Source organism: Callospermophilus lateralis, chromosome 11 (assembly GCF_048772815.1).
Source record: "Callospermophilus lateralis isolate mCalLat2 chromosome 11, mCalLat2.hap1, whole genome shotgun sequence".
In the NCBI taxonomy this organism is placed as follows: Eukaryota; Metazoa; Chordata; class Mammalia; order Rodentia; family Sciuridae; genus Callospermophilus; species Callospermophilus lateralis.
In genome coordinates, this window is record NC_135315.1 from 41696324 (window position 1) to 41715813 (window position 19490).

General features: G+C 48.4%; 1 protein-coding gene across 2 annotated transcripts; it reads left to right on the top strand.

The window, feature by feature from the left end:
* Positions 1–232: 232 nt before the first annotated feature.
* Sarm1 (sterile alpha and TIR motif containing 1) lies at positions 233–19082 on the top strand. Of its 2 annotated transcripts, none has more exons than XM_076870285.1 (9): positions 233–1053; positions 5114–5732; positions 8001–8213; positions 8511–8602; positions 8713–8952; positions 11668–11898; positions 11973–12162; positions 18395–18516; positions 18662–19082. In XM_076870285.1, exons 1-9 carry the CDS (start codon positions 584–586, stop codon positions 18789–18791), a joined length of 2307 nt encoding a protein of 768 aa, XP_076726400.1. In that variant the 5' UTR covers positions 233–583; the 3' UTR covers positions 18792–19082. The 2 variants fall into 2 exon arrangements, with proteins under 2 accessions (XP_076726400.1, XP_076726401.1); XM_076870286.1 differs by having other exon boundaries at positions 8713–8948; positions 11796–11898.
* Positions 19083–19490: the final 408 nt, after the last annotated feature.

The following is a 19490-nucleotide window of genomic DNA, read 5'->3' on the forward strand; positions in this document are numbered from 1 at the left end:
GGGAAGGGGCACATTCAGCGGTATTGCTCTCACGTCAGCGCAATCCGGGAGGAGGAACTGTGACAGTTCTCTTTCTCCACTTCCCCCGCATCCAGAGCAAAGCAGTGGAAGGCGATTGTGGGAAGGGGCGGGGCCAGAGTGTGGGAGGGACTGCAGAAAGCTTGGGGTGGGGCTGCGCACGCGGCGAGGGAGGAGACTTAGAGGAGGAGAGTCGGCTCGGGAACACAGCTGCTCAGGGGCGTGGCTGCTGCAGAGCTTCCCAGTCCAGCGATCCTAGCTGGAGCCGCGCTTTGTTCTGGCCGCCGCTTCCTCTACCCTTTAGCGTCTGGATCCATCCTTTGCCTCCCCCACTGTCCCCTTCCTCCTTCTCCCTGCATCTGGGTTTGCATCCTCTTCCCCAACCGCTGCACTCCCTGGCCGCCTTCACTCCTGGCCGAGTCGCTGCCTGGGATGCTTCTCTGAATTCTTCCCTCTGCATCTTCTTCCCCTTCGCCCTTTTTTCGGGTCTGTTTTCCCCAGGTCCAGGTCGCTCCTCCCGGCCCCACCCCTCCAAGCCGGGAATGTCCCTCGGAGCTCTGTGCCCATGGTCCTGACCCTGCTTCTTTCTGCCTACAAGCTGTGCCGCTTCTTCGCCATGTCGGGCCCACAGAACGGGGCCGACCGGTTGACTGTGCCGGGGCCGAATGGGGGTAGTGGCTCGGGCCCATGGTGGGCTACTGGCTTCCGAGGGTCCCGCGAGGTGTCGCCTGGGGTGGGCACCGAGGTGCAGGGCGCCCTGGAGCGTGCGCTGCCGGAGCTGCAGCAGGCTCTGTCTGCGCTGAAGCAGGCGGGCGCCGCTCGGGCTGTGGGCGCGGGCCTATCGGAGGTCTTCCAGATAGTGGAGGAGGCCTGGCTGCTGCCGGCTGTGGGCCGCGAGGTGGCCCAGGGTCTTTGCGACGCCATCCGCCTGGACGGCGGCCTCGACTTGCTGTTGCGGCTGCTGCAGGCACCGGAGCTGGAGACCCGCGTGCAGGCCGCACGCCTGCTGGAGCAGATCCTGGTGGCTGAGAACCGGTGAGGGTTCTGGGCTTGGGGGAGAGTGCCATGGGTGGTGTGGCAGCCAGAGCGGTGGAGTGCCTGGGTCTCTGGTGTGCCTGGACTGTACCTTTGCCTGCTTCACCTTAATATAGTCTCACACTACACTTCTATTAGGTATCAGCGCCTCTATTTTACAAACGAAGAAACTGAGGCTAAGGAAAGTTTAGTGACTTGCCCAGAGTCACACAGAGAACTAGTGGTGCAGTAAGGATTCACACCCAGCACCAGTAGCTTAGGAAAGGAGCCTGTCTTCAGTTCTATGGATGGAGATGGTATCCTATTGCCAATGGCTACCTACACCCAGCTCTTGGAACGTTGTGGTGCCCTTCTATGCTATCTTCTCTCCTGACTAGACATGATCTCATTGTGCTGCTGCTGATGGGGAACAGAAAGTTTTCTGCTGGAGTGAATGGGTGGGGGTGGAGGAAAGGAGGTGCAGAGCTGGGTAGGCACCAAAGCATGTGTTCTCTCCTCCTTCCCAAATAGCACCAAGATTTAGTAAGCAGGGTCCAAACAGAGCCTAGTTGCTTCTATTTTGCCTCCCTCTAGGGATCTCCCTTGATGCATGAAGACCCAAGGGTTCACTTTCTCTCCCCTCTGATGCCACAGCAGTTCAGGTTGTCACGCTCCAGTCTCTTTCTGAATTCTCAGGCTCCTAGAGCTTAGAAGAGTTTTGCAAGAGTTACTTTCAAGTCATGCAGTCCTCACAAGTGTGATGGGAGTGTGTTGGAGTGTTTGCCATTTTCAAAAAGAAACAAATCACCTTGAAATTAGTGGAAATTATACAACTGTCAAAAAATGCATGAATGAAGCAGTTTAAGCTAAAAGACCAAGATCAGCTTCTGTTTAGCAGGTCATTAATGTCTTATCTATCATCATGTGTCCTGATTGAGATGGGTCATGAATTTGGAGGGCTAGAAAAATGGATTGGGTGCTCACTGGGTGTGGTGGGGTCCATGTTGGTGGGTGTGGGCTTTACACGTGGATTGAGACAGTTATAACTAAATCCCCTGGGAATTGGGAAGAGAAAGCCTTCAAGATGCAAACAGTTTTATTTCTCAAGGATGAAAATAACAATTCTCACTTGGTGCTAGTTACTGAGAGAGCAGTCACTAACCAGTGTCCCTGGTCCCAAGAAACAACCCATGTACCAGTGCCAGTGTTACTTCAGGACCAAGGACAGAGTGCAGTGCAGGATCAAAATCCTTCCCAAGAAATGCGTTCCTCTAAACTACCCAGGGTGGGAAAAGAGAGAAGGGGGACAACATAATGACAATTTGTGTTCATGAAATGTTTTTCCTTCTATACCAATCCACCCCTCCCCACACCAGCTCCTGTTAAAGAAAGTTCTTCCACCTGTATGCCCACCTCTTTTGCCATTCCTATTCTTGCGACTTTTTTCCCCAGGGGGTGCTATACCTACTGCCCAGAAGCTCAGATCAAAATTTCCCTCACCTCAAACTGCCATAATAAGTCCAACAGGTGGGGTCTCTGAACCTGGCCCCACAACACCCCATGAGGGTCTCATCTGACTACCAACCCTCTAAATTCACAGCCCATTCCCATCTAGGGACCATAATGAATATAACTTCAGAAAGGTTAAATGGTTTTCATAAGATTACACAATAAATAAATATAGGAAACAGGCTTTTTAAATAAAAGCAGAGAAAACATTGCACATAGGTTCAAAAAGTGCAGAAATAATACAGCTAAAACCTCTCACCAACCAAACTCCCTCTTCATTTTCATTTATTTGTTTGTTTGCTTATTGGTACCAGATTGAATCCAGGGCCTCACTAAATTTCTGAGGCTGTCTTTGAACTTGTGATCCTCCTGCCTCAAACTCCCAAGCCAATGGGATTACAGTTGTGTGCCACTACACCTGGCCAAATCTCCTTTTCAGAGGCAATGCACTGAAAGCAAGTTTCCTGTATATCCTTCCAGAGAAAGTCTATGCCTACTCAAGTATTTGCATATATATGTATAAGTCACATATACACAATTTCCCTTTTCAATTTTCCTTTTCAAGCTGATAGTTGAACCTAAACCTGCATGGATCCTATGTATGTGTCCATTTTATCAAACTCGAATTCTCTCCGATCACAGAATTGGGAACTGAGTGAATAGTTCCCACAATCAGCACACATTTTAACTCTGGCAAGGTGCCAGGTGCACATAGAAAGATAAGGGCTGCAGGTAAAGAGACCTGGAATAAAGTCCTAGCTCTGAATTGATATTCCTGAACAAGCCCTTTCCTTCACTGGGCCTTAGGTAGGTCCTTTGAAAATGAGTGTTAGATTAGGTGATTCTTAAGTACATACTAACACATCAGATATCTGAAAGCACAAAGTAAAGATGAAAGATATTGAACTCTGGAGACATACAGACCTGGGATTACAGGTGTGCACCACTGTGTTCAATATTAGTTTTTTTTTTTTTTTGTGTGTGTGTGTGTGTGTGTATGTGTGTGTGCGCGTGCGCCCCCTTGCGCGCTGGGGATTAAACCCAGTGCCTTGTGAATGCAAGGCAAGCTCTCTACCAACTGAGCTATCCCCAGCGCTCAACCCCAGCACCAACCCCAGTTGCAGTGTTATCATCTGCTCAGTCACTTGTTACTGTTCCAAAATCCTCCTTGGGCACCCGCCCACATTACCTTTGTTCTTCAGGCCTTGATACCAACTTCAATTTCCTCACGCCACAAATAATACTGTGGGGGGAATCCTTACCCTCCTGCCCTCATTAATCTGTGGACACTCTTTAGAGAGATTGCCTGCCCCAGCCTACACCTCCATCCACAGTGCCTCAGCACATTTATAGCCCTACACCCTGCCAACTTCTTATGATCCAGCGTATGATTTTGCCCATCTAATAGGCGTAAAGTGAGAACTGTTGTTTTAATATTCATTTTTCTGAATACTAGTGGGTTAGAGCATCTCTTTGTTTGCTTACATTTTGGATTTCCTCTTTTATAAATTACCTATTTATGTCCTTTGCCCATTTTCTACCAAATTCACTGCCTTTTCCATGTTGATTTGAATATTACTTGTGCACTTTCCATATGATCTTTTGCTGATTTTCAGTTTTTCCTGGTTGGGGTTAGACACTGTATTAACTGGCTTTCTTTTTCTTCCTCAATCATGCCAACCCTGATGGAGCTCATCAGCCTCCAGACCTTTGTCCTGGTCTTCTTACTCACTGTTATGCTCTTCTCTGGTATTTGCAAGCAGGATTTTCTCAATATTTAACTCTCAGATGTCACCTCCTTAGGTACATCTTCCCAACAGGCATGCTTTAATTACATTATCCAGTTTTGCTAGCATCATGGCTGTATCACTAAGATCTTGTTCATTCACTAGTTACTTGCTAATCGTTGACTTTCTTTTTAGTTGAGGGTAAACCTTGGTCACTGTTTAACATTAGCCTCTCTAGCAGAAGCATGATACACAGTATATGCTCAACAACATCTGTGAGTGAATGAATAAATGTGCCTTTGTCATGAAACATGGTGTGAGGAAAGGATTTGAAGGCAGACCTAAGTGTGATGTAATTCAAGTAACTCTTAAACTGACCATAAGTTAACATTTGAGTTTTTATTATGGAGGCATGGTGCCAAGCACTGTATATGGGTTATCTCATGAGTCTTGATAAGAATTCTATTAGGTGTTCTTATTTTCCTGTTGATGAAATAGGGAAACTGAGGTAGAGATATAAAGGACTGTACCCAAGGTCCTTAACAAAATGAAAGAGAAGGACCAGGGACCCTGGAGGTTGGCTCCAGAGCCGGAAGCATACTGCTTCTCACGGGGGAGGTGCGGAGGACATGGCTGTAGCCAAGATGGAACACCTTTATATTCAGAGAAGCTTGCTCCTTGCAGGTCTAGAAATGAGGGTGAGGCTGGAAGGATAATGCTGTCCTCCATGTCTCATGTGATACCAGTGAGGTTAAGAGGATAAATGACCAGGCCCCCATACTGAGAAAGCCAAGCTCTCCAGGCTGCGGTAACTCCTTCATCCCCTTCCACTTTTTTCCTCGCAGAGACCGCGTGGCTCGCATCGGACTGGGCGTGATCCTGAACCTGGCAAAGGAGCGCGAACCCGTGGAGCTGGCGCGAAGCGTGGCAGGCATCTTGGAGCACATGTTCAAGCACTCAGAGGAGACTTGCCAGCGGTTGGTGGGATCCGGGGGCCTGGACGCGGTGCTGTTCTGGTGCCGCCGCACAGACCCGGCGCTTCTGCGCCACTGCGCGCTGGCGCTGGCTAACTGCGCGCTGCACGGCGGCCAGGCGGCGCAGCGGCACATGGTAGAAAAGCGCGCGGCTGAGTGGCTTTTTCCGCTAGCTTTCTCCAAGGAGGACGAGCTACTGCGTCTGCACGCTTGCCTCGCTGTGGCTGTGTTGGCAACCAACAAAGAAGTGGAGCGCGAGGTAGAGCGCTCGGGCACGTTGGCGCTGGTGGAGCCACTCGTGGCATCGCTAGACCCTGGCCGCTTCGCGCGCTGCCTAGTAGATGCCAGCGACACAAGGCAGGGCCGCGGGCCAGACGACTTGCAGCGCCTGGTGCCTCTGCTCGACTCATCCCGCTTGGAAGCACAGTGCATCGGGGCCTTCTACCTCTGCGCGGAGGCTGCCATCAAGAGCCTGCAGGGCAAGACAAAGGTGCGGTTCATGGTAGGGTGGGTCAGTGGTTAGAGAGCGCCTGGACCTTCTTCCCAGAGGAAGTGACATTCAAATGGGTCTAGAAGTACACCTAAGAATTAAATGAGGGCTGGGGTTGTGGCTCAGTAGTAGAGTGCTGGCCTAGTATACATGAGGCACGGGTTTGATCCTCAGCACCACTTAAAAATAAAATATTGTGTCCATCTAAAACCAAAAACTAACTAAATAAATAAAATAATTAAATGAAGCAAGACAAAGGATGAGAGGCCAGTCATTTGGGCTTTGAAGGCAAGACTCAGAGTTTGTACTTGGTTTGGGGAGCAAGAGAAAGATTTGGTTTTAAAACAGGGATCTTGTGTTTGTTAAACATCATCCTGGCTGTTGTGTGGAAAGGGGATTGGTAAGGGTGAGACTGCAGGTAAAGGGACCTAATAGAAGGCTATGACATGGGACAGGGAATGTCAGGGGTGTCAGCAGTGACAGAGAGAAGCACTCAAGAAATGTTTAGGAATGGAGTTTGCAACTTGGTGCTTGGGAGAAGAAAGAAGAGCTGAGGGAGGCCTCTGGCCATGAACATAGGCGGCCCAGTGGATGTGGTAAACTGGGTGAAAGACAGGGCAAAGTGGGTGAGAGGAAGAAAGTGAGTGCAATGGGTCATGTTGAGTTGGAGGTACCTGAGAGATGCCCGGCTGGCAAGCTTCAGTGGGCAGTTTAGCCACCTGGGTTCTGGAATCTGGAAAAGAGATGGTGACCAGAGACAGAGACTTGGGATAGAACATCAGTGTGTCAGCAAGCTAGATGTGGAGGCACACGTCTGTAATTCCAGCTTCTCTGGAGGATGAGGCAGGAGAATGGCAAATTCAAGGTGAGCCTGACAACTTAGTAAGACCCTGAAATAAACAGCTCGGGATAGAGTGCTTGCTTAGTATGTGCAAGGCCTTGGGTTTAATCCCCAGTACCCATGAGCAAAAACAAAAACCTCTCACTTTAGTCCCAAAAGGTCCCTACCACCAGGGTCTAAACTATGGCTTTTGCTTACTGCTTTAACTTTGTATGTGACCTTGGGCATCTTCTCTCCCTTTCTGGGGCTCATTTTTATCCTTTGGAAAATTGAAGAGGTCGGACCACAGATTGCAGTTTTTACACTGGTTGTGGGGCTAATAATAGTTTCATCATCAAAAGTTTGTGGGTTTATTTTTTAAATATTACTGGTTCAAGATTATCCCTATAATGTTACTTTCTCTACTTGGCAGTCCTCTGGAGGACTTGGGTGTTGGTAACAGCTAGTGTGCAGGGAATGGTATATCCCATGGCCTACTCTCTCTGCACCCACAGCTGTTATTCATGGGTGCTCAGAGGAATGCATCTCTGTAGGTGATGGCTACTCATCACATGTGTCCTTTCAGGCAAAAAGAGAATGTGTTAGGAGTCTCTGAGGTCTCTTCCACCATCTAGTTTTCTAGGAGCTTCTGATTCTTCTCTCTGAGTCCCAGAGTTGAGCCATGAGACTTGCTCTATAAAGCACATCATTCAGCTTTGGGAGAAGGGACTTGGATGGGTGTAGGGAGCGAGGGACTCAAGAACTGGGTCTGGGCAGCAGTTGTGACCACAAGCTCTGTCACCCCTTTCCCATCAAGAACAAATGAGTGCAGTTCAACAAAGATATATTGAATTTCCAGTCTATGTCCTTCATTGTGCCAGGCACAGAGCTTCTGTGGTGACTAAGCATGTCCTTACCTTATAATCCAATGGAAATTGCATTATCCACTAGTAACAGTGATATTTAGAGCATGATACAAGTCCTGTTTGGAGGTGTGGCTCAAGCTTAGGAGGAATCAAAGCAAGCTCACAGAATAGATGCTAATCAATTTGGATTCTGATGGATGAGTAGGTTTCCCACAAATAGTCTGAAAGCACTAAGGGTTTGGAGACACCATGGGTGGAGACCCGAGGTGTGAGCGCCTTGGTAGGTATGTGAAGGGAGCTGGGTGCGGTGGGCTGTTGGCCATGCTGAGAGCTCAGACTTCATCCCAAGGTGGGTAGAAGCTGTGGAAGAGACAGGCGAGGGGAACCTGGTCAAGAGTCCAGTGAACTTCACAAGGGAGACTCCACAGGACCAGGTGACAGTGGATGAAGGCAGGGCTAGGGCAGATTGAGGCAGAGGGGATTCTCAGCAGACAGATGAGACGAGTGGGAGGGACTGGGCATGTTTGGGAGCGGCTGGTGAGCTGGCGGACTCTAGACGTCCTTTCCTCCCCTCCTCCATAGGTGTTCAGCGACATTGGCGCTATCCAGAGCCTGAAACGCCTGGTTTCCTATTCCACTAACGGCACCACGTCAGCGCTGGCGAAGCGCGCACTGCGCCTGCTGGGCGAGGAGGTGCCGCGGCGCATTCTGCCCTGCGTGGCCAGCTGGAAGGAGGCCGAGGTCCAAACGTGGCTGCAGCAGATCGGCTTCTCCCAGTACTGCCAGAGCTTCCGGGTAGAGCCTCAGGGTCGGGCTTCCCCAAGTGGGACCGAGCGCTTCCCTGAGAGCCACAGGGTCACTGGGGTCCCCATGAGCACAAGTGACTGCATACTTCCTGGCCCCGTAGGCTCCAGGCGCCACGGTGCCCTTTTGGGGATGGGGAGCCTGCACTCATCCTGGAAGTCCCTCATCTCTGATCTGGGTCCCATCCACCTCCTCCACTGCCACTTCCAGTTTCCTATCCTTGTATCTTAGTTTGAAATTTGAGGGTGGGGGAGGGGAGTCCCTCCTCACATCTGACCTCTCCTCCAGGAGCAGCAGGTAGACGGCGACCTGCTTCTGCGGCTCACAGAGGAGGAACTCCAAGCCGACCTGGGCATGAAATCTAGCATCACCCGCAAGAGGTGAGGGGAGCCCTGAGCCAGCAGGACCCTACCAGGTCTAACTAACTGCCCGCACGGCCACTAGCCAGTCCTGAGTCAGGATCTCAGCATCTTTTCCTCCTGTGGCGCAGGTTCTTTAGGGAGCTTACGGAACTCAAGACATTCGCCAACTATGCTACGTGCGACCGCAGCAACCTGGCCGACTGGCTGGGCAGCCTGGACCCGCGCTTCCGACAGTACACCTATGGCCTGGTCAGCTGCGGCCTGGACCGCTCCCTGCTGCACCGCGTGTCAGAACAGCAGCTGCTGGAAGACTGTGGCATCCTCGTGGGCGTGCACCGCGCCCGCATCCTCTCGGCTGCCAGAGGTCAGCCCACACACCAGGGACCCCACCCCAGCTCTGGCCCTGGAGGGGCGAGGGGAGACAGGGTGGAGCTCAGAGCCCCGCATGGGAGTGATTGAGTGCTGCGCTGTGGCAAACTGGGCTGTGAGGATCTAAAGATGTAGCCCTCAGGAAATTCACAGTCTGAGGCGGTATTGAGTAAGGCCAGGTGGTTCTACTGGGAAGCATATCCAGGACTCCAGTAGGTGGGTGGAGGCAGCACTTACTACCCTATTCACCCAGATCTGAACTTCAGAGGAGACGCCTGACCAAGTACTGAGGGGTGTATGGCAGGGATGGGGTAGCAGGATGGGCAGCCCAGGCCAGGGGTCAGCTTGTGCCATAGTAGTAGGACAGTGCAAGGGCCCATACATGGGGTAGTAGCCAGCTTACAAAGTATGGTTTCTGGAGATGTTTTGCAATGGCATCTAGGTAGAGCTCTAAAAACTCTATTTACAAACTTATTTTCACTAATTTTCTATTTAGGTAGTAATTATCATTAACACCAGGTACTAATATTAAATTTTTTTACATTTATTTATTTTTATGTGCTGCTAAGGATTGAACCCCAGCCCCCTAATATTAAATTTTTAAGATATTACCTCATTAATTTCTACAACCATCCTATGCAGTGGGTGGTTAATATGTTTTAAATCAACTTTATACACCTTTTAAAGAATAGAAAGAGGGGATGGAGTTGTGGCTCAAGGGGTAGAGCGCTCACCTAACATGCGTGAAGCACTGGATTCGATCCTCAGCATTACATAAAAATAAAATAAAGGTATTATGTCCACCTACAACTAAAAGTATATATTTTAAAAAAGAATAAAAAGAGGCCCTAAGAAAAGTAAGTTTCCAATTTGAAGAGTTTGGAAAATATACGCCTCTGTGATAGAGCATTTCAATCATAAGTGTTACTTCTAAAGATAATGAAACTAAGATTTAAAGCATTTAATTTCCCAAGGTTATAAAAGCCAAAAGATGACAGAATTGGGATTTGAGCCCCTGTTTTTCTGCTTCATAAACAGATAAATATCTGTGGGTGTTAATTCTGAATACTATAGGAAGAAGAATTCTTTTCATTGAACCCATTCATTCAGCAAGTAGGTACTGAGCACCTTCATGGCACAAGGGACTGGGCCTTGGCTTCATTCTTTTGCTTCAACCAAACCAGGTCAGCTTTTATTATTTTCACATTACAGCTCTCAACAAAATTCTAAGATTTATTGTTTTAAGAAAACAGGAAGGTCTAGGGCAAAAATAACTTTCAAAAAACATTTTCTCTAGGGAATAAGGAGCCATGCACAGGTTTTTTTTTGTTTGTTTGTTTTTGTGTGTGTATAATTGTTATTGTTTTGCTTTGGTACTGGGGATTGAACACAGAGGCACTCAACTACTGAGCCACATCCCCAGCCCTGTTTTGTATTTATTTAGAGACAGGGTCTCACTGAGTTACTTAGTGCCTCACTAAGTTGCTGAGGCTGACTTTGAACTTGTGATTTTTCCTACCTCAGCCTCCCAAGTCGCTGGGAATATAGGCGTGTGCCACCATGCCCAGCATGTACTGTTTTTAAATGGGACAGTGACATGCTTAGGTTTCGGTTTTAGAAGGACCCCTGTGGTGACTGGAGATGTAGTTTAGTGGGAGAGTGTTTGCCTAATGTGTGAGGCCCTGGGTTCTATCCCCATCACTTCAGAAAGAAAAAAAAAAAAAGAAAGAAAGAAAAGAAAGAAGGATGTTGTAAAAAAATGAATTAGATGGGACAATCCTAGCTGGATTTTGGGAGCCCATTGAGGTGAATAGTGTCAAGGATCTACACATAGGACCCTGTGGCTAGGTAGAAACCATAGCACAGGGTGCCTGATGCTGAGGCTAAACTGTGATATTCAAAAGGCTAGATGTATTAAATGCATTTTATTTATTTTTGTGTATTTATTGGTACTGGGGATTGAACCCCATGGTGTTTAACCTCTGAGCCACATCCACAGCCTTAAATACTTTCTTTCTTTGTTTTTCTTTCTTTCTTTCTTTCTTTTTTTTTTTTGTGTGTGTGTTTTGTACCAGGGATTGAACCCAGGGTGCTTAACCCTTGAGCCCTTTTTTATTTGTATTTAGAGACAGAGTCTCACTGAGTTGCTTAGCAATTCACTAAGTGGCTGAGGCTGGTTTTGAACTCTGATCCTCCTGCCTCAACCTCCAGAGCCACTGGGATTACAGGCATGCTCCACCACGCCCAGCTTAAATGCATTTTGACATGATATTTTCAGGTTGGGTTTTCATGGGTTTTCAGGAAGTAGTAATCTCATTGTAAGTGGAGAAGCATCTGTATTTATTTATTTTAATATTTATTTTTTAGTTATAGTTGGACACAATACCTTTATTTTTTAAAATTTTTATGTGGTGCTGAGGATCGAACCCAGGGCCTTGCACATTCTAGGCAAGTGCCCTATTGCTGGGCCACAACCCCAGCCCCAACATCTGTATTTATTGAATAAATAAAATACCCAGGTTTCTGATGGAAATTGGAATGAAGGGGCGAGAGGAGGACCTGGGCTGTATTGAGTTCGGAGTACCTGTGGGAAGCTGGCTGTACAGGTCTGCAGTTCCAGAGAGAGGGCAAGGCTGGAAGTTCATGTCAATGAACCTTTTGACAGGGACTCATCAATGGCCTTCCTTCCTGTAGGCCCCACATCTCCACCTCAGTCACCTTGTCCAGGCTGGGCTGAGAGGGCTGGGTAGACACAGGACCAAGTCCCCAAGGTATGATGGACTTCATGATAAGTGGTGGGGAGGGACTTCCCTCACCATGCTTTCTCTCTTATTGGCCTCAGAAATGCTACACTCCCCACTGCCCTGTACTGGCTGCAAGCCCGGCGGGGACATCCCAGATGTCTTCATCAGCTACCGAAGAAACTCAGGCTCCCAGCTGGCCAGGTAAGGAGGGGTAGGCAGCAGGCATCCTGGGCCTTGGGGAGAGGCCAGGATGGTGACACAGGGCCTCTCTGCAGTCTCCTGAAGGTGCACCTACAGCTGCATGGCTTCAGTGTCTTTATTGATGTGGAGAAGCTGGAAGCGGGCAAGTTTGAGGACAAGCTCATCCAGAGCGTCATGGGTGCCCGCAACTTTGTGCTGGTGTTGTCACCTGGGGCCCTGGACAAGTGCATGCTGGACCATGACTGCAAGGACTGGGTGCACAAGGTAGGTGTTGACCTGTGCCTCAGCCATCCCAGTACTGGCCCCAGGCCCAGGGGACTGAGTTCCCCTTCTATCCATTCTTTTCTACACACCCAGCAACACTTGGCCCCAGAACACCTCTCTGGCCCAGCTGGAAGTTGGGAGCCACAGCTCTGACTGGAATGTAGCTTTAGCAAACCACTTTGGATCTCTCTCTTTTTTTTTAACATTTATTTTTTAGTTGTAGGTGGACACAATACCTTTATTTTATTTTTATGTGGTGCTGAGGATCGAAACCAGTGCCTCACACACGCTAGGCAAGCAGTCTATCGTTGAGTCACAACCCCAGCCCCCACTTAGGATCTTGAACCTCAGTTTTCTCATCTACAAAAGGGGATAACTTACCCATGCTGTTCACCTTATAGGATTATTGTGAGTGTCAGAGGGGGATGAAAATGCTTTGCAAAATAACCTCTGTGAGGCAGAAGAGAGTACAGTGACAGGCAGACAGGAATCATTGTTAAGAGCATAAAACTGGAAGTTTGGATCTTGGCTCTGGCCTTGGGCAAATTACTTAACTCCAAGGAACTTCATATTTATTACTGTAAAGTGGAGACAATAATAGTAGCAACTCCCTAGGATACTGTTACAAGGATTAAAAGATCTAAACTGAAGTGCTTAGCAGAATGTCTGGCACATAGTGATTGCTCAATAATGACAGCTATTATTATTATTGTGCCGATTGTATCTGTATAATTCACCATTATATATTCAATGTATGACACATAATAGGAACTTAGAATATTTATAGAATAGCTGGTTGTAGAGGTGCACATCTATAATCCCAGCAACTTGGGAGGCTGAGGCAGGAGGATTGCAAGTTCCAGGTCAGCCTTGGCAACTTAATAAGGCCCTAAGCAACTTAGTGAAACCTTGTCTCAAAATAAAAAGTAAAAAGTGCTGAACTTGTGGCTCAGTAGTTAAGCATCCCTGGGTTCAATCTCTAGTATATAAAAAAAGAAGAATACTTATAGAATGAATGGGTAGATGGAAACATATTGCATCTTCAAGTTAATCATTAATCAGTCAAAAAGAATTGAGGGTTGGTGCTAAGGGATGCTGTAGTTATCTGAGATGGAGTCCTTATCTTCAAGTAGTTCATGAGATAAGAATGTGCCATCCCTGACTCAGGTGTGGTGGCTCACACATGTAGTCCCAGCCACTTTGGAGGCTGAGGCAGGAGGATCCCTGAGGCAGGAAAAAGGCTGAGACCAGTCTGGGCAACATAGTGAGACCCCTGTCTCTTAATACACACACACACACACACACACCACCACCACCACCACCACCACCACCACCACACACACAGCATATGCTTGCATTGCCTAAATCATATATAAGTTGACATAAATGCTAAACTAGGTAGATGAACCTGTTACTCGCTGTGGAATATGGAGAAGGGAGGGATCATTGAGGGCTGAAATAATCAGGGAAGTTGCCGGATTTCTGTTCTCGCAACTAAAAGGCTCAGGGGTCACTCCAGTTAAACTGGGCTAATTGGGCTGCAGGAAATAACTGCACAAGAGACACAAATACCTTTTTCTTTGGGGTCGCTGTGACAGCTCCTCTGACCTTAAGGGTCCGCAGGAAGAGAGAGAGTGAGAGCACAAGCTGACCCCTTTTATTGAGAAGAAGCTGTTCAAATGAAGCAAGGGGTCAGGTTTCAGGGGGCTGAGTCTATCTTCATGATGTCCACTGTCAGCAGGTTGACTGACACCCGGGTAGGCCACACCCAAGGGCACAGTAAGAGAAGGGGACACACACAAGGCACTTCCATGGAAGATTCTCTCCTAAACAGGGCAAGGGGATATATTACAAAGGAACAGGTGAGCATAGCTTCACCCATGGGGCTGTAGCAAGACAAACCCATGCACAAGACACTGACCCTCGGACCCAGAAGGGTGGGGAAAGCTCTGCCACATTTCTGTGACTGAGCGCCTCAGCACCCAGCCGGGGAGTGTGACTTAGTCATGTGTAAGGTTGGTGTCCCACAGGAAGTTTTCATGGAGGAAACAGGACTTGAAAAGAGTAGGTAAGTGGAAGAGAAGCCATCCCAGGGAGGGGAACAGCATGAGTGAAGGAATGACGTTAGGAGTGAACCCATATGAACCACTAGTATTTATCTATCTGTCTCACGGATGAAGAAACTGAAGCTCAGAGAAGTACAGTAATTTTCACATGACCACAACTGCCAGTATAGAAATCAGAAAATCTGGTCTTAGACTCCATCTGTCTGACTCCAAAGCCTGTGTTCTCTCCCAGGACTTGCACTATGGTCCATGCTGCCAATCTGAGTTGGTAGGAAGGGAGATGGTAGGTAGGGTTGGATTCAGCTGACACCAAAGCTGATTGTCTGCCCCTGCTCTCAGCTGCACATCCAGTGACATCATGTGGTGGGAATAGTTACATCAAGAAAATTGGCAACCATTACCAATTTGTGTGTGTGTGTGTGTGTGTGTGTGCGTGTGTGCGTGTGTGTGTGTGCACGCATGTGTGTGTGTACTGGGGATTAAACCTAGGGGTGCCCTACCACTCAACTACATCCCCAGCTTTTTCTGTTTTTTTTTTTGTTTTTTTTTTTTGGGGACAGAGTTGCTGAGGCTGGCCATGAACTTGCCATTCTCTTGCCTCAGCCTCCCAAGTTGCTAGGATTACAGGTAAGCACCACCACACTCAGCTGGCATTTTTGTTTGTTTGGTTGGGTAGATGTTTTCCTCTATAGAGAGCTAGTTGTTATACTTTTACCAGCACACCTCTGGCTGGATAAGAACTATGGAACTAGGTTATGGAGTCTAAAGGCAGGGAGAGGATCTGTGCCTGAAGCACTGGGAAACAGAGAGCCCATCATGGGATGGGGGAGATGGGCAATGGGTGTTTGGATGGAAGCACTAGAGTATAGTCCAGATTGGCAGGTGCGGGGAGGGCCTATCTCCAGAAGCCATGCAGGAGGAGGCACACACTGGGTCTGGTTTCAGGAGGAGGCTCTGGACCAGGAAGACATCCTGAAGGAACATGGCTGATGACCAAGAGCAGGCAGCCTTCTGAGCAGGTGGCAGGTAGCCTTCTGAGAGAGGAAGTGTCTGTGAGATCCATGAGAGTTCAAAGGAAGCTTAAAAGAGTGTATAGAGCTGGGTGTAGTGGCACATATCTGTAATCTCTGTAACTTGGGAGGCTGAGGCTGGATCACAGGTTCAAGGCCAGCCTCAGCAACTTAGGATGACCCTGTCTCAAAATAAAAAATTTAAAGGGCTGAGGATGTGGCTCACTGGTAAAGCACTCCTGGGTTCAATCTCTAGTACCAGAAAAAAAGTTTATAGAATAAACTTTGATGAATGATGAATGAATGATTTTCATGTGCATCTACTGTTTAGCAGGTCAGAAGACTTGTCTTTAAGTTTTCATTCTAGCCAGCTGAGGGATCTTGAACAAGTCATTATCCCTTCCTTAGCCAGTCTCTGAATCTGCATGGAGAAGTCTCTTTGGTTCTATGTAATTTTACATGAAACAGATTATTCTAAAGTCTTGTGATTAAACTGTGACAGGATCGAAATCCATCCAGATGCTCAGCAGAGATGCAGCAGGGCTTGGTTGAAACAGGCCTGGACTTAGGCTCTGAAGGCACCAGTTGCAGGCCTGGCCGCTCCCGGAGTGGGTGTTTGGGTGATTGTTGGGGGGTCCTTTCCTTTCTCTAAGCTTCCTTCCCTTCAGCTGTAGCACCAAGAGGCTCCCAGAAGCCAGTCAGGGTTGAAGTTAGGCTGATTCTTTCTCCAAAAAGTCTCCACCCCACAAGGGTGCTTGACACCCATTGTCCCAGCAGACAGTGAGGGGGAGGTGGGAGGCAGGGTGGTGACAGCATTTGCCTTGGACTGGTCCCAAAGGCTCCATCATCCCTCTCTGGTCGTTTTTAATGCTTAATTGCTTCTGGTTTTAATCCTCCTTTCCCTGAAGCCACATTTGGTGGGTAATCAATCTGGAAAACCACAAGAGAACTGCACTCAAGAAAGTCACATCCCTGTGGTTCCCCCTTGAAAGGAAAAACATTCAATAAGCACTTACCAGAGTGCCATTAATAGTAAGAAATACCATCAGAACCACCCAGTGAGGTAGGTTTTATTTCCACTTTACAGAGGAAATAAGGACACCAATTACTTCTTAACCATTCACTACATGCTCAGCACTGCGCTCAGCACTTGCCGTGGAATATTGCAGTTGTTTTATGCAACAATCCTACAAGATACAGGACTGTCATTAGCCTTATTTTATATGTTAGAAAACAGAAACTTTGAGACCCCATTATTTTTGCTTCTGGTCACAGAGCTTGTGTCAGAGACTCACTAGGAACCTAGATCTGATGATTCCAGAGTGCAGCCCCCTAACTGCTGGGCTGTGTGGCTTTGTTCATTCACTCATTGTTTCATTCTTTCATCTATCAGTCAAATAGTTAGTGAGGGTTGACCATGGGCAGGACTTTGGGAAAGATGCTAATAAACTGAGTAAAAAACACACTAGCCCCTGCCCTTCTGTTTGGCAGAGAAAACAAACATTAGGTAAACTACATGTTAATTAATTTAAATCTGCAACTGTAGCCTGGGCTGCAGAGCCTGAGAGTATATAAGAGGGGAAGCTGACTTGGTCACGGAAGTAGGACAACTTCCCTAGAAAAGTGTTGACTGAGGGCTGGGGCTGGGGCTCAGTGGTAGCGCACTTGCCTGGCATGTGTGAGGCACTGGGTTCGATTCTCAGCACCACAGAAATAATTTTTTTTTAAATAAAGGTCTATCAACAACTAAAAAAAATATTTTAAAAAAATTGTTGACTGAACTCAAATCTGAAAGATGTGGGGATTTAAGTGAAAGGGCAGAGAAGCATGTTCAAGGCGGAGGAAACAGCATAGGCAGAAGCCCTCTGCAGGGAAGGAAGATAACAGAGCTAAGGGTGTAGGTTCTGTGTGTCCGGGAGGATGGGGAAGGGGTAGAGATTAAGAAATGGGCTGTGGCCAACCACACAGGCCTTGCAGTCTGCATTAGAAAGTTTCGCCTTTATTCTAAGAGACAAAGTCTTGAGGAGTTTTAAGTAGGATGTGACATGATCAGATATGTCAGATTTTTCATTTTTCAGAGATTATTCAGGTGAAAAGGCATTTTGGAAAACAAATTAGAGGAGCAAGAGTGGATGAGGAGAGACCTGGTAAATAGAATGGGATTGGACAAGGCTGGGCAGGGTATAGGTAGAGAAAAACGGTGGAATTGAGAAATAAGTAAGAAGTACAATGGGCAGGGCTCGTGATGGAGCCACATAGATGCAGGGGTGAGATGAATTTCTTTGACAGAAAATTATATGGGTTTTTTCCTACACTAACAACTAATCAATTTTCTGAAACCAAGGGGGTGCCCTTCAATTGAGTTTGATCCTGGAGTATCCAACTCCACAGGCTGAAGAGCTGAGTCCCACAAACCCTGACTTAAGTCACAAGTCCTGGGTGCCTAGGCCACCCCTGTCTGACTTGACTATCAGTTTGGCAGTTCTCATGATCACTACCCACCCAGCCCAGTTCAGTTTTTCTCTGTGACTCATTGAACTCAGAAAACCCTTGACTTACTCTTAGTGGGGTTTACTATAAAGGACACAACTCAGGAAAAGCCAAATGGAAACGAATCATAGGGCAGAGTAAGGAGGGCATGGGGCTTCCCTACCTTCTCCCTGGCACCACCTTCCTGGCTTCTTCGCCAACCCAGAAGCTCTTAAAATCCATTGTTTAGGGATTTGATGCATGTTTTATTAAATAGGCATGATTGGTCAATCATTGGTCATGGGGATTGAACCCAACCTACAGCCCCTCTCCAGACGTCACCTAAGCATGCTGGGGTCTTTCTGGTGACCAGCCCTCTTCCTGACTCTCTTGGCCACTGCCCCGGCTCACCCCTGGCTGGGAGTTATCGCATTAGCAGAAGATGTACTCTTATCACTCAGGAAACTGTAGTGGGTTTAGGAGCTCAGTGCCAGCTCTGTCCCAAGATCAAATCTTTTTTTCACTGTAGGGGGGTGAAGGAGAAGTTGGGGAGATTTGAAGCCCAGTGTCTTGCCTCAGGCTCAGTCCCAGGCCAGTACCCCACTTCCCCACTGCCCCAGCACCTATCTGGCCCTAGGGTTCCTAGATGAGACAGTGGTTTCTTCCTCTTTTCTCTTCTCCTTTTAGGAGATTGTAACTGCTCTAAGCTGTGGCAAGAACATTGTGCCCATCATTGATGGCTTTGAGTGGCCTGAGCCCCAGGCTCTGCCCGAGGACATGCAGGCTGTACTTACCTTCAACGGCATCAAGTGAGCCCCAGGGGCCCAGGGAATGAAATCCAAGGGGAGTGGGTACACATCACCCCTATAGGCAGCATGGGGGTAAAGCAAACAGGCCCCTGGCCAGCAGCTCCATCTGTGCAGCCATCTGATCCCTTGATCCTTGTGCCTACAGGTGGTCCCATGAGTACCAGGAGGCCACCATCGAGAAGATCATCCGCTTCCTGCAGGGTCGCTCCTCCCGGGACTCATCTGCAGGCTCTGACACCAGTTTGGAGGGTGCTGCACCCATGGGCCCACCTTAAGTAGTTTCCAGTTCCCAGTCCCTGCTGTGACTCCCATTTCCATGGTCCTCCCTGAAGGAACAGCTCTTTAAACAGAGTTAGCCTGGGCTCTTCTCAGGACTGTCCCCTACCCTCATAGCCCACTTTAATACCCCCTTCCTCAGTATGTGGAAAGGGAAGGAAGCTGGGCTTGGGTGTGGGGGTTCCTCCTCCCTCAGGCCCTGCAATCAGGTTCTCTGTCTCCCGTCCTCAGAGTTGTGTCCCTGCCAAGTTCTGGAAATGCAGGAGACTGAGGGGAGGGTCACGGCATATTCTCTCATATGCCACCCTGAGAGCAGCCGGCTTGAGTAGGCAGCCTCTGACAGAAATCAGGGCCATGTGCAGGCCCTGGGCAAGGGCCAGGTCCTAGGAGGCAACCATGGACAGGCCCCTCAATGGCTGTTCATGGGCCCTGATGCCACTTCCTACTGTCTTGTGGCCTTGCCCTATAACCACTCAGTGCCCCTCCCAGCCTTCCTCACAGCTGGGGTCCAGGTTGAGCTGAGCTGGCCCACAGGCTGTATATGCCTTGGCTACTTTGCTGTGCTTGTGCATGGGAGCCTCCTACAAGGGTCCAGTTCTGGGCAGGGAGGCCATGTCTCAAAGCCCACCTACCCCAAGCCTTGGTGCTCTGCCTAAGATGCCTGACCACCCAGGCCCTATTGGCTTCCCCAGCTCCTT

Bases quoted from the DNA above. Each gene is read 5' to 3' on its own strand.
- Sarm1 (XM_076870285.1), top strand. From the start codon at position 584: ATGGTCCTGACCCTGCTTCTTTCTGCCTACAAGCTGTGCCGCTTCTTC. The intron at 5,733-8,000 runs GTGCGGTTCATG...CCTCCTCCATAG, and splicing joins GCCTGCAGGGCAAGACAAAG to GTGTTCAGCGACATTGGCGC. The intron at 8,603-8,712 runs GTGAGGGGAGCC...CCTGTGGCGCAG, and splicing joins TCTAGCATCACCCGCAAGAG to GTTCTTTAGGGAGCTTACGG.